General features: G+C 40.8%; 1 protein-coding gene across 7 annotated transcripts in view; it reads left to right on the top strand.

Annotated features, from left to right (window-relative positions):
• Positions 1-15,301, top strand: part of celf5a (cugbp, Elav-like family member 5a) — a 194,291-nt gene that overhangs the window by 147,308 nt on the left and 31,682 nt on the right. For 4 of the 7 annotated variants that reach the window (XM_083559233.1, XM_083559235.1, XM_083559237.1 and 1 more), the window contains exon 4: positions 14,264-14,392. In XM_083559233.1, coding sequence (XP_083415359.1) covers positions 14,264-14,392 — 129 coding nt within the window. The remainder of the gene's footprint in view (positions 1-14,263; positions 14,393-15,301) is intronic. The other 3 variants (XM_083559234.1, XM_083559236.1, XM_083559239.1) reach the window with 1 other exon arrangement.

Consider the following 15,301-nt stretch of genomic DNA (forward strand, 5'->3'; position numbering starts at 1 on the left):
GAACGAGGCGTGTCCTGAGAGTCACATAGAATACAGATTAACATGGCAGAGGTAGAGCTGTAACTTCCTGCAGACACAACAGGAAAAGAACGTCTGGTTTTATTTTAGATATTTATTTTTTCACTACAAAGGCATGTGTGTGAAAGGGCCATGCGATATAAGTCAGAAGGCATCAAAATAAATTGATGATTTGCTGTCTGAAAGAAAATGAATTAAAAAAGAAAAGAAAAAGAAATCAGTGAACTATCAGTACCATATTGAATTGCAGAGCATCACATTTTGTTGAATCAAATCGAAATCGGATCGCATAATGAGGGTGAATCATATCGTATATATATATATATTAGGGCTGTTAAAATTAATGCATTAATAACGTTAATGAAAATTTATCCTAACGGCACAAATTTTAATAATTTAATAATTTTTATTACAAATATCAATTAATAAAAATAAAAGGGCAGAAATTACCGAAATTACCAAACACACATTTATTCACAATGTCCTTTCATTACTACGATATTAAAAAAATGTTATTACTGTAAATTTATTTTATGCGCCAAGTCACAAATCAGCACCGAAATCCATCGCGACACGCACATGTGGCAATTAAAACGGTCCGTGTGGAAACATGGCAAAAGTTCCGTTTGTTGTTCTGATCATTTATGTAATTTAAAAAAAAACATCATTACTTTAAAACATTGACAAGAGTATTTAGTCTTCATGCTCCTGAATTTGGTTTCACTAATAATAAACATACATTTGCATAAAGCATCAATATTTGGCCATGCGCATGTTTATTAGAGTAAAAACTTGCAGAGTATTAATTTAAGGTTCATTTAGAACAGATAGAAAAGTGTGATTAATCACGAGTTAACTCATGACAATCGCGATGAAATATTTTAATTGATTGACAGCTCTAATATTTATAAAGAGGTGTCCTGGAGAGTCCGGGAGAACGTTATTTTCCCCTCAGTATATATCTTGAGCAGGCGTTGGGGGTGGGGGGGGGGTGTTATTAGGAGGCATTTGCCTCTGTTATTACACACAGCACAAATGTAATCAAACAACCACAGAGGGGGTAAAACAGGAAAGCTGTGGAGTGAAATGACAGCCGGTGACCAATTACAGACATCACGGCTGACGGTTTGTTCGATATATAGATAGTTACAGTATTTCATTAGATATCGAACAAAACATCCTGTAAATGAAAACAAATGGGCCTGTCGAAGCTCACAGATGAAGCCTGGGATAAGGAGGGAATGAGTCTTCTCTCTCTCTCTCTCTCTCTCTCTCTCTCTCTCTCTCTCTCTCTCTCTCTCTCTCTCCCTCTCTCTCTCTCTCTCTCTCTCTCTCTCTCTTCCTCTCTCTCTCTCTCTCTCTCTCTCTCTCTCTCTCTCTCTTCCTCTATCTCTCTCTCTCTCTCTCTCTTCCTCTCTCTCTCTCTCTCTCTCTCTCTCTCTCTCTCTCTCTCTCTCTCTCTCTCTCTCTCTCTCTCTCTCTTCCTCTCTCTCTCTCTCTCTCTCTCTCTCTCTCTCGCTCTCTCTCCCTCCCTCTCTCGTTCTCTTCCTTCCTGCTCTCTCTAATCCATTTTTAATAAGCGTTAGAAAAAAAAAAAAAAGGAAACTGCCAGGGAAGCGTAATCTCTGAGCTGAAGCGTTCATCGGCAAGAAGGAACAAACAGACCCTTCTAGACTCCTGTATTAGTATTTCTGTGTGTGTGTGTGTGTGTGTGTGTGTGTGTGTGTGTGTGTGTGTGTGTGTGTGTGTGTGTGTGTGTGTGTGTGTGTGTGAGTGTGTGTGTAGTAAAAGTGTGTAGTAAAAAGGAAGTAAAAACTAGATTAGATGTGAGATCAGACCCGTGTTGTAACTGATTATAATACATGCTACTAGTATATACATACAGCATTTGATCAAAAGTATTAGGACACCCAACTTTTCCACCTTTATGTGGTTCTTCTTTAAACTGTTACCACAAAGTTGGAGGCACACAGTTTGTATCGGGCGTCTTTAGATGCTGTAGCAAAGTAGTACATTTTCATTCTGCCTGAATTTGGATACCAAAACTTGATCCAGTATGACAATGCTCCTGTGCATGAAGATCTGCTTCACATGGGTTGGAGTGGAAGATCTCCTGCTATAGAGCTCCAACCCTTTTGACCTTGATGAATGTGAACTCTGCCTGCACCCCAGAAACCTCCTCACTTTCTCACCCACATCAGTATCTGACTTTACTAACAACTAGCTTAAGGAATCTCCACAAAATCTAGTAGAACATCTTCCCAGAAGAGTGGAAGTTATTATAACAGCAAATGAATACTAAATGTGGAACGGGATTTTCACTGCTCAGGTTTTTACAAACTATTGGTCGTATCGTGTATTTAAAAGAATGTTTTTATTGCTGTCTGTTTCCTTCGGATGTATAAAAGCTGTAATGAACTCAAGTTTATGTTATGCATAATGACGCATACGTACGTGAAGCTTTCAGTCACGTCGTTATTATTTGTACCAATCAATTTTTGGAATCGATACGTTTTTTTTTCTTCCCTTTCTTTCTATTTGTCAAGGGACACTAACAAGAAACGATGCTCTGCTGGAACAACAACAAAAAAAATAATAAATCGACGCAGACGAAGGCGATAACTCCAATAAGCGCACAGAAGCACAGGTGTTCCTGTCAAACGCAAATCGAGCAGGCATCTGGGGGGAGGTTCTATAACAATGCCAAGAAAACTAAGACGCAACTTTTCACCGTTTGTGATGATTTGGAATGATGATAAAGTGGTGACGTTTTAAAAAAGCTCCCGGTTTTTGCTGAGTTGTCGGTGTACATCGGTGTTAAATCAGCTATATGGAAAAAACAAGGCTGTGTGTTTTTCGGAATGATGGACATCTCGCTTAACCTGCAATATCGCTGCAGCACAGGATCTTCCAGAAGACTGAAGCAGGCTTAGAGAAGACGAGAGAAGATTTGATCAACATGCAGCACTTGTGTTTTAGGCTCCTGGGATTTTCAATGGTATGAGGCATAATCTCAGGAATATCAGATTTACTGTCATTTATATTAATAGTGGATTGTGATTGGCTGGAAGGAGTTCAGGTGTGAATAGTGGATTGTGATTGGCTGGAAGGAGTTCAGGTGTGAATAGTGGATTGTGATTGGCTGGAAGGAGTTCAGGTGTGAGTAGTGGATTGTGATTGGCTGGAAGGAGTTCAGGTGTGAATATTGGATTGTGATTGGCTGGATGGAGTTTAGGTGTGAATAGTGGATTGTGATTGGCTGGAAGGAGTTCAGGTGTGAATAGTGGATTGTGATTGGCTGGAAGGAGTTCAGGTGTGAATAGTGGATTGTGATTGGCTGGAAGGAGTTCAGGTGTGAATATTGGATTGTGATTGGCTGGAAGGAGTTTAGGTGTGAATAGTGGATTGTGATTGGCTGGAAGGAGTTCAGGTGTGAATAGTGGATTGTGATTGGCTGGAAGGAGTTCAGGTGTGAATAGTGGATTGTGATTGGCTGGAAGGAGTTCAGGTGTGAATAGTGGATTGTGATTGGCTGGAAGGAGTTTAGGTGTGAATAGTGGATTGTGATTGGCTGGAAGGAGTTCAGGTGTGAATAGTGGATTGTGATTGGCTGGAAGGAGTTCAGGTGTGAATAGTGGATTGTGATTGGCTGGAAGGAGTTCAGGTGTGAATAGTGGATTGTGATTGGCTGAAAGAGGTTCAGGTGTGAATAGTGGATTGTGATTGGCTGGAAGTTCAGGTTTGAGTTCAGAGTGTTGATAGTTTGCGTTTGTCAGTTGAATCTAAATGAATTCACTGCTTATAAACACCTGTAACCAAAGTAACATCCAGTTCCAGTTCCATCCACAGATATTGTACATGTTTCCTAATGAAATCACTGAGTTCTATGGAGGAGTTTTGCATGTGGTGGAACTTCTATGGTGAATATGGAGATTTTCATACACAGCACGAGGCACAAGATGAACTTGATAAAGAAAAGAAAAAGTTCAAATGGGAACCAAAACGCAAAACAGCACCAGGAGTTACTCCAACAGCTTCATTATTGATCTTCTGGCACGACTTTATCTCGATGTGTGATTCGGAGCAGCAGAATTGTAGATGTAACGAGTCGCATATAAAATGCATAATTTTAATCCAGTTTTAATCTGCAAACATCAATAACAGCTTGAACTCCTCGATGTTGGGAAGTGACCATGGTATAACCTCAGGACCTTCTTCATCTCTACATCTACACTAACATCCTGGAACACCTCACACCTACACCTGGATCATCACCTTACATATATGTATTTATGTATTTATGGAACTATGTGTATAGAAATATCGCTTTTGGGAGTTTTTCCTTCATACATAACTATGAAGAATGGAATGCTTGGAGTAAAGGTTGTGAACACTGACTGAACTTAAAGCCAGATGACTGAATATGGATTATCATTCCACAGTACAGTAAATTGTGGCCACTTGGGTCCAAGGTCATAAGTTACATAGTATACTAGTCTCTCTTTCAGAAGGTTCGAATTTCTGGTATCTTGACTGGCTTTCTAGAATTTTTTTGTCTAACCCGCCAACAAACTAGTTTTCTCCCACATGCTGAAACCGAACAGCTTTCAAACATATAGCCTACGGTCTTGTTTTTTTTTCCTTTTTTTTAAAAAAAATACAGGCTTGGACGCTTTCATCTTCAGCACCAGCCTCGTTCTTGCCTCATTCTTCTTGAAGCTGCTCCAATTTCGTGTCTCTCTGGACTTTAAAATAAAGCGATTGATGAGAATGTTGTAAAGCGAGCAAAACTCTCTGCAGAAGCAATCTGCATCTGGATCTGTTCAGGGCTTCAGATATAGTATCTGTATTCAGCTTTAAGCCTGGAGTGGGTCTGATCACGTTCGAAGTCTGGTTGGGACGTTTTTTTATCCTTTAATTATCACGCAAGGTCATAATTCTCTTTGGCGTCCAGTTATTTTTGCTCCTTGATGTCTGATACATTTTCCAACAAATCGAGTTTTACAAAAGTATCTACTGGAGAAAAGTAAACCGCTGTGACTTTGAGCAGGCAGGTACCAAGAATGAACGAACTGATGTACAGTTCCTGCAGCTTCTTACACTCACTTCTTTTTTGTAACATACACTTTATAGACAAAAGTATCTGGACATCTGGCTTTTCCAGACATATGTGGTTGTTCTCCAATCAATTGTATAGGATGACACTGGTTTGCAGTTGCCTGAAGTTTCCCTTAGCTTGAACTAGGAAACCCAAACCTGTTCCAGCATGACAATGCTCCTGTGCACAAAGCCTACTGCATGAAGATCTCATTTACATGGCTTGAAAGAGTGTGGAAGATCTTCTGCTATGCAGCTGCACCGTTGTGACTGAACCTGGAGGAACATTTTCCCAGAAGAGTGAAGGTTATTATGAGAGGAAATGGGGACTAAATGTGGAATGGAATGTTTAAGAAGAAGATACAAATGGGTTGTTGCTATTATGAAGAATGTTTTCCTATTTTCATCATATAGTCGCTTTTCTGGCTTTCGCAATTTTCGCAACACAAAAAAACATTCTGAAAACGTGAAATGGAATAAATGGAAAGAAAAATAGCACAAAGAAACAAGTAGAGACGTGTGTTTTGGATACAGACGCTCTGATCAATGCCTATGATTCTGGATCTGTGGACTTATTAGGAAATCGGAATTATTGACGATACGGAAAAACAAAAAAAGAAATCCACACATGAGAACTGATAACAAGCCCCCAACATCAGCGGTAGCCTGAAGGCAGACAATGGATAATAAATAGTTATTGCAGTAGCGTAAATGTTTATACAGCACTCATACAAACATCACGTGACAGGATGGAGATTTACAGGACGGGCCGTACCGCACTACGTCGAAGCCTTAGTCATATTTCACACCTGTTATGGCATTTAGTGTAAATCCCTAGTGAAGTAGGGCAGAGATAAAACGTTTTTTTTTTTTTCAATTTCACCTCCTTTTATTCCCCCATTGAGTTTATTGTGACGTTTGTTGTTTATTCGAGGTGCTGGAGCCGCCTCTGGTCACATGACCGATGGTGCAGCAGGGAGTGGACCGGCTGGGGAATAGTAAGAAAAAAAAACAAAAAAAAACGTGAGCGGTGAAGTACGTGTTGATGCGAAAAGCTTGAGAAATTTCCATGTCAGGCGTCTTTTCAGAGAGAAACCGGGCTGTGATTTTCTTTTCTTTTTACCTGGTCGGATCGAGCGGTGGAGGAACGTCTGCGCCACTTGCCGAGAGTGATCTGTGTGTGATTTCTTTTTTTCGCTCTTTTTCCGAAACCCTGGTGCAAGATGATGCAATGGTTGCTACAGCACGGAGCATTGCACAGTTTGGATGAAATGTTTGGCAGGCTTGTGTGTGGGTGTGTGATGTGTATATATATGTGTGTGTGTGTGTGTGTGTGTGTGTGTGTGTGTGTGTGAGTGAGTGTGTGTGAAATCACTTGGACTCTGATGCATCCCAGTAGACTGCTTGCTTGGTGATGGATGAGTTGCGGTATTCGTATCAAGGCGCTTCTGGATGGTGACTGACTGTAAAAAGTACAGCTCAAAAGGATGATGATGAAACTTGGCCATTAGGCAGAGCAATGACTGCTCCCTGTTTGTCCATTTAAGGAGCCTCGTATTGACAAACAGCGGAGGCACGATTTTTAGCAGGACGCACAAAAAAACAAAATAACCCCCCCCCAGATCTATTAACACAGAACGGCTTTGAGCCATTAGGAGCAGTGAGGTTCTCACATGACCTGAGAATTCACAGATTAAATCTCTTTTTATTTAATATGCACAAAACTATACTATGTGGCCACCTGACCATAAGATTGATATGCTCTTTTTGAACATCCCATTCTACATTTTCTCTAATATTTCATTTTATAATAACCTTCAATCCTCTGGGGAGATGTTCCACTAGATTTTTGTGTATATTTGTGCTTGGAGATTCATTCAGCCACAAGGGTGTTGGTAAAGTCAGGTACTGATGTAGGTGAGAAAGTGAGGAGGCCTGGGGTGCAGTCAGCGTTTACATTCATCATGTTGTATAGAGATGGAGCTCTATTGCAGGAGATCTTTTACTCCAACCCATACGAGGTGATATCAAACGGTTTCGAGACTAATGGTGTAACTGTTGCTGTTCTGACCCATGTGCGTTATCACGTCTACAACAACAAGGTCGAACCAACGTGAAATTTTGCGTGAAATTCTACGATGTTTCAAGCGGTGCACTTGCTGCAAGACCCGAAGAACGTCACTGGAAGTCGATGAGAGGTCAGGAAGACCTTCAACTAGCTCCACTACCAAACATGTCGAAACCATTTGGCAGTTTGTGCATGATGATCATTGGAGAGTGATCCACATGATCTCATTCCGCACCCACCCTACTCACCCTATCCTGCAGATTTCACCCTCTTCCAGAAGATGAAGATCCAGCTCGACATTTTAACACCGTTGCAGAGATACGGCGAAAATCCCAGAAGGTGCTTGACTTGTAGGACATGTTCCAGAAGAACCCTGGGAGCACTGTATTGCAGTGTAAGTGGACTATTTTGAAGGTGACAGTGTGGAAACATAAATAAAGTACTTTCTGGTAAACAGTGCGAGTCTTCTAACGATACCACCTCATATATGGACACCTGACCATAAGATTGATATGTTCTTCCTAAACATACTATTCCAAACTTAGTTCTCATTTTATCTTAGAATAACATCCACTTTTCTGGGAAGATGTTCTCCTAGATTTTGTGGAGATTCCTTCAGCCACAAGGGTGTTAGTAAAGTTAGATGTAGGTAAGAAAGTGAGGAGGTCTGGGGTGCAGTCAGCGTTCACATTCATCTTGTTCAATAGGCTTAGAGCTCAAGTAAAACTTATCTGTGCACCAAGAGCTGTCTTGGTGCACAGGAACATTCTTGGTTCTCCAAATTTGTAGTAACAGTTTGAAGAAGTATATGTGGCTTGTCATATAGTGAATCTCCAGGTTCTGGATTCGAATACGATTTTAAGGAAAAGGAGAACAACAGATAGAGAAAGAAGGAGAAATTCAAAGGAAGTGCAGCCAAAGGAGTGTTGAGACGTGGTGTTGAAACTGAGGAAGTATAAACACGGAGGTCAGAGTGGATGAGTGTACTTCATTAGTTCTTGTACTGCTACACGATCGGGGCTTGTAATAAATTGGATTAAGCTCTTTTCAGTGTTGCTATAGGTTAATTACTATCACCCTGACTGTCTGTTTGTTTATGCATAGCTACATGATGGAGGTCTACACGTTGTGTTTATTTTAATTGGACTAAAAGCAGACACAATGCTGGCAGGAGACGACAAACTCTGCGCGTTACGCTCGCGCGACGCCGTTGTTTTATCTCCTGCCAGCGCGAAGCTCCCGCAATTTGTCACTTTGCCCATTTTGCAGCTGAACGCTACCTAATATCTGTCAGCTCGTGTTGTCCTCCTGCATCAAAATGCTAATATTTTTTTTCATACATCCGCCGGATTTACGCCTCGGACTCTGACAGCTGATGAAGAGTGGCTCTCCACTTGCCTGAGAGCTCGCTATTAGAGTAATAGTGTTTCTTTTCCGGTCCCCTGAAGCTGTTCGAGGCGGAAGCCGCTAAAGGCTTGTTGTCCTTCGCTCTCGTATGGCTTTAAAAAAAAAAAGATACCCAGCCTGGCATATATCAGATATCAGATTGACACCATGCTCCATGTGTAGGAAACTAATTGAGGTTTCTCAGACGTTTTTTTTTTCGAGTGTGTCCGAATGCCCAATTGATCCTAGGACACTTTATTAGCAAGCGATTCCAGGACGGGTTTCGGCTTCTAATGGCATCCCACAATGCACCTCAAAACATAATGTGCCTTGTCTAATCTACGCCATCCAAGATTGTAATGCAAATCAAAGCAACTCTCAAAAACCCTTTGAATCAAAAATTGTGAACCTTTCCAGTTTGGTGTATATACAAGGCATTATAGGGAAAGTGGGTGTGGCCTGAACAGAAAGGTAAACTTTTTTTCTGAATATATAAAAAAAAGACATCAACGCAATTCAACTCAAATGCTGTAAATAAAATAATCAACAAACAATAATGTAAATGTGAGCGATAACTCTGCATTCGGATCACAAATACTTTGAATTATTATTCGTTTTTTTTAAGTGTCCCTCTATTCCACTTCCTCCATTCCCTTTGTGATATGATACTATCTTGTGTACTTTTCCCCTCCAGGCAACCAGAATGTCATGATAATGGTTGCCCTCTGGTGGCCTGGAGGGGAACTGTCCAACATAGCCATGACAGTGTCAGGTCGTAAAATGGACAGGGTTTGTGGAATATCGGGCGTATTTGGGAAAACATGATGCAGTCGTTTATTAGACATTTCCATCCTATAGGGATTGTAGTTAATGCACTATGTACAGAACTCAGGGGGCAATTTAGAGACTCCAACCTCCCTGAAGGCTTTCACATCAACAAAACAGCTTTATTTCCTGAAATACAGCCAAATGCATATTTACTTAATAAACCCCTGAAAATAGAAAATAGAGAAAGAGATAGATAGAGAAATAAATTGATAGAGAGAGAGAGAGAGAGAGAGAGAGAGAGAGAGAGAGAGAGAGAGAAGTCTCTGTCTTTTGCTTGCACATGCTTAACTCAAAGCTAAAATAAAACCTTATCCTCAACACGTATTTTTTAAAGCATCACAGATCAAATTGTTCACATGTTCTAGGCAAACACCAAACATCTATAAAGCATGGATGAAACATATTTGAAGCGATCACATTAACAGATTTTGTGTTTAAGCTGCAAATAAACTGACCAGGAATAACATTTTGGCCACTGATCAGACATAACATTATCACCACCTGAATAATATTGTGTTGGTCCCCCTTTTGCTGCTAAAACAGTCGTCTCCTGTCGATCATTAACAGAATGAACTTCATCAGTGATGTGAGCTACAGGAGCTCGTCTGTTGTATCGGACCACATGGACCAGCCTTCGCTCCCCTCGTGCATCATTGAGACCCATGACCCTGTCGCCGGTTCACCACTGTTCCTTACTTGGACCACTTTATATTACAAAATAATTAGATTTTGTATCATTAAGATAAATTTGATCCAAATTTTGCATACAATAAACCAATCAGAATCAGTGTCAAAGGACATTAAGGACATGCTAATGATTTACATGATTTACTTCTAAGTTATAATTGTAGTTAGAACTTGGAGGGTTTCCTCATTAATCAGTATCACATCATTAAAAATCATTAAAACATGAAAAAAAGATTTTTTCCCACATCTGAACATTTAATCAGTGTATTATCTGATTAAACACCAGCCAGACTCAGAATAACACTACAGCCACTAACATTAACTCAGAGCACATTCTGGGGTGCAGTCAGAGCTCTATAGCAGCAGATATTCAACCCATGTAAAGCAGATCTTCATGGAGCTGTCTTTGTGCACAGGAGCATTATCATGCTGGAACAGGATTGGGTCTCCTAATTCAAGTTGAAGTTGAAGGTGGATTTAAAGACAGATTTTGAGTCTCAATCAGTTGATGACTATAATAAATGAATATCTGGTGTCACCCAGACGAGGATAAAGTTCCTGTGATGGAGTTTTTTTCCTCTCAAGGTTCCTCTTCCTTGCTAATGAGGTGGGAGGTGAAGGAGGTGGTAGCTTTGTGGTTAAGGCATTAGACTTTGGATTCGAAGGTTCAGATCTCAGCCACACAAACTCCTGCCACTCCCTGAACAAGACCCTTAACCCCACATATCTGCTCAGTTGTATAAATAAGATAAATGTAAGTGGATGAGGGCTTTAAATTATGATAAAAGTCATCGGTGCTGAATGTAAACCAGTATAACATAATTTGGTGCCGCCACCACCAGGGGGCGCTCTGTAATCTCAAATAGTTGAAACAAAAAAAAGTAGCTTGTGATAGCTAGCCAGGCATTAAATAAAGACACAAACACCTTGATGTAATAATTACCTAAAGGTATGTGAGATGTTTATATTTGGATGTTATTATTTAGACAAACCCCCCAAAAAAAGGAAGATCTGTTTTTTTTTTTTTTTTTTGTAAAATCCCTCCTGCAGCAGTGCACAGCAATTTTTTGTTCTCATTGTAATGCTGTTTTATTTTGCGAGGTATTAAACGGAGCCGGTCTGTGGCAGGTGAAGCTGATGAGGCTTGATGGGTGTAATGTTTTGAATGCAGCAGCACAGCTGGTGGAGGCTGTGCCCAGCGTCAAGGACACCGAGGAAGGAAGCGATTCAAGTTTGACTCAATTAGAAAGAAGATGAAAATTAAGAGGACCTCAGTGAAACCAAGGCTGAAGAACAAAAAACACTCCATAAAATAAAGACGATTATATAATAAAGAAGAAGGAGATGATGATCAGGCTCAGGGTTCTAAATTGATGCTGTTGAGTGTGTGTGTCTGTGTGTGTGTGTGTGTGTGTGTGTGTGTGTGTGTGTGTGTGTGTGTGTGTGTGTGTGTGTGTGTGTTTTTTACTGCAAAATGAAATGGACGAGAAACAGATAGGTGGGTTTGGGTTGCAACTCTTAAAAGCAGCTTAATTACATTTTGTTGGCTGAAATTGACGCTGGCTGGAAATAATCCATCACATGATGTTTACTTGCATCTGCAGATCCGTCTGTAGATCCGTCTGTAGATCTGTTGTAGATTCATCTGTAGATTCTTTTAAACATCTGCAGCAAGTGACTCTTGGTTGCTGAACGCTTTAGCAACATCAACCTGAACAGCAAATGGGGCTCCATATATGCACTGATTTATTATTACTGTCAGAGGAAAGTGTGTGTGTGTGTGTGTGTGTGTGTGTGTGTGTGTGTGTGTGTGTGTGTGTGTGTGTGTGTGTGTGTGTGTCTGTGTGTCTGTGTCTGTGTATGTGTGTGTATGAGTGCATGTGAGATTGGGAGAGGCAGAAAGATAGAGTCCATTTGTGTGTGTGTGTGTGTGTGTGTGTGTGTGTGTGTGTGTGTGTGTGTGTGTGTGTGTGTGTGTGTGGCTGTGTGTGTAAGTTTAAGAGAGAGAAAGAGAGAGCAAGAGCATGTGTGTGTGTGTGTGTGTGTGTGTGTGTGTGTGTGTGTGTGTGTGTGTGTGTGTGTACAGAAGATTATTATTTATGTCAGGAGCACTGAAGTCCCTCAGAATCTCCCATGGTGATTGTGTATTGCTCAGCCTCCGTGCTGCACTTGAAGTCCAGCTCCTGAGATGCTGATGTTGTTCCATATCTTCATTCTCCTGGTGCTCTGGCGAAGACACACATTCCTGCTTAAATCCATTCAGCCGGAAGTAAAGTCTCAGTGAAAATTCCAAAAGAGGACAGCTGAGACCTCCAGCCATGCTCCTCGTATAGGTGTGTGTGATAGGTTCCAGGTCAAATTCGTATAGGTCATCTGTTAATGTCCTGGAGGAACCCGAGGACGGGTTGGCACCATTCAGAAAGGACACATCTGCTAAAGCACCTAAAGCTCATGGTGTCTCCTGGAGGCATGCAGGAGAACCAGTTTGGCCTTTTCTTTCCTGGTTCATGGCTCTCGATTTTGATTCTCAAAAGATTTACAGTGACACATGTCACAGTGCATCACCTCTGCTTTCAAAAAGCACCCTCTGATCCTGCCACAGAGGATAAACAGTCCATGTGTGGGAAGATCTTCCATGGTCAAAGCTTCTGCAGGAGCGTCGGGGCATGATGGAGGTTCAGTGATGATGCCTTCACAACATGTCTGTGTTTCAAACTTCATACTGCACCATGTGAACCAAAAGCATTCGGTTTTCTACATATATGAGGTTCTTTCTCAGATTGTTCCTACACAGTTACACAGGAGGCACACTAGTGGATATAATTTCTCCTTTACTTGAACTAGGAGACCCAAACCTGTTCCAACATGGCAATCCGCCTGTGCACAAAGCCAGCTCCATCTCTTGATCAACATTTCCTGCTATAGAGCTTCTTCTCTACCCTACTGATCACATAAGGGATGAATTAGAATGCTGACTGAACCCCAGGCCTCTTCACCTCACATACATCAGTACCTGACTTTACTAACACACTAGTGGATAAAGGAATCTCCAAGAAATCTCAGGAAAATCTTATGTAACATCTTCCCAGTGGAGAGTGAAGGTTATTATGGTAGCTAAATATGGAATTAGATCTTATGCTCAGGTGTCCACCAGCCCTTGAGCATGTAGTAAATCTGATTTGCTCTGAGATGGTGAGTCTCAGATGAGACACAAGTCATTTTGGATTTTGTGTCAAAATTCATGCATCTTTCATTGCACTTTATTTTCTGATATTCGCTATAAGATTTGAAGGTAATGAGACTTTCAAAACTTTAAACCTCACCGGGTGAAAGCCGTTACTGAAGATGAATGAAGAAACGCATTTGGAATCATGATGGTGTCAGTTAGCTATCTAACCAGCTTCTTTTCTCCTGCGTTGTTACTATTGAAATCAGTGTGGATCTCAGAGGAATGGAGGTTGTTATAACAGTGACTGGGGACTAGATGAGGAATAGGTATAGTGTACCTCTGTTTGCAAGCAGAACAATTCACCCATATGAAATATTTGGAATATTCCAGAAGCCAGGTGTTCATCAGGAATTTGTGGCATCGACTTTCTTCATGAGAAGAAAAACGCAAGCATGAGGTTATTGCATTGGCTGAAAATGATTCAGTGTTCGATGTTAACCTCTGTGCGGTAAATTGTAGATTCAATTCAAAAAGCAAATCTTATGATGGGGTGTCCTCAAACTTTTGCTATAATATGTACAATATTATATTGTATAATTTGAATTGAAGATTATTAACATTGCTGGGCTTTATAGATTTGACGCCATGCTTGTGGAAGTAATTTTTTTTATCCATTGTCGTAGTACTCACGCTCCACACACTCCACACACTCCACACACCCCACAGGCCTGGCCACGTTTTTTCAGCAGGGGTTCGAACCTAATTATCACCCAAATTAAAATGAACAGCCTTGGCTCGGAAAACAATGTCCGTAAAGACTCCACTCCACTCCATGAGCTAAATGTGTTCGACCAAAGCAGTCCCTGATTTCTCTCTTTCTCTCAGTGGCTACGGTCCAGAAAGCAGAGCGCTGTCCAGCACTTGGGCTGCTGAACAAGTGGAGGAAGGAAAAAAAAAAAAAAAAGAAAACAATGAATCGTGTTTCACACCATGCGTGCTCTTTGTTTCAGAAGACAGGAAGCTGTTTGTTGGGATGCTTAACAAACAACAGACGGAGGAGGACGTGTATCGCCTATTCGAGCCCTACGGAGTCATCGAGGAGTGCACTGTGCTAAGAGGTCCTGATGGGAACAGTAAAGGTAGGATCATTTTGCGTGAATACATAAAAATAGACGTGTGGAAAAATCTCATTCGGCTCCAAGTGGTTTGTTAAGCAACAACAAAACAAACAAAAAAAATACTTTCACCAGGGACATTTAATAGCCGTAAGGGAAACATAAGAGCGTATCTGAGCCTGTTTATTGTGTTTATTTATTTATTTTCAGACTCCGTTTATTGCCCACTGAGGCTTTTAGGACACTGATAGACACTAATTTGGCCTGACATTTAGCAAAGCACTGTGGGACTTGTAGTGTTCCCCTGCTGGTTCTTATGGAAATTGCTGTGAGATTAGGGAGTCTTTGCGTGAACGTGAGGTTTCTTGGAAACTGTCACAAACGCGTTCGGATTTCTCGGAAGACGCTCGAATGAGAACGATTGAAGAATTTTTGACCAGAAGCCAGGAATCGAAATCATTAATTGGAACTCTTAAACATCATACTAGGGTTTTTTTCTTTGTATGTGCCTCAGGAGAAGCAGAACATGAAGCTCTTTTTGATTGATGTGTGAACTGATGATGAAATGATACCGTGTTCGTTATCAGATGATGAAGATCGATCTATCACAATTTGTTTTCTGTCTATTCTCCTATGTCAATTATCAATCAGGCCATCTATCCATCCATCCATCCATCCATCCATCCATCCATCCATCCATCCATCCATCTGTCTCTTCATCCATCGATCCATCCATCCATCCATCCATCCATCCATCCATCCATCCATCCATCCATTTATCCATTCATCCATCTATGCATTAATTAATCTATCTATCTATCTATCTATCTATCTATCTATCTATCTATCTATCTATCTATCTATCTATCTATCTATCTATCTATCTATCTATCTATCTATCTATCTATCTATCTATCTATCTATCTATCTATC

Source organism: Silurus aristotelis (genome assembly GCF_946808225.1).
Source record: "Silurus aristotelis genome assembly, chromosome: 13".
Lineage (NCBI taxonomy): Eukaryota > Metazoa > Chordata > Actinopteri > Siluriformes > Siluridae > Silurus > Silurus aristotelis.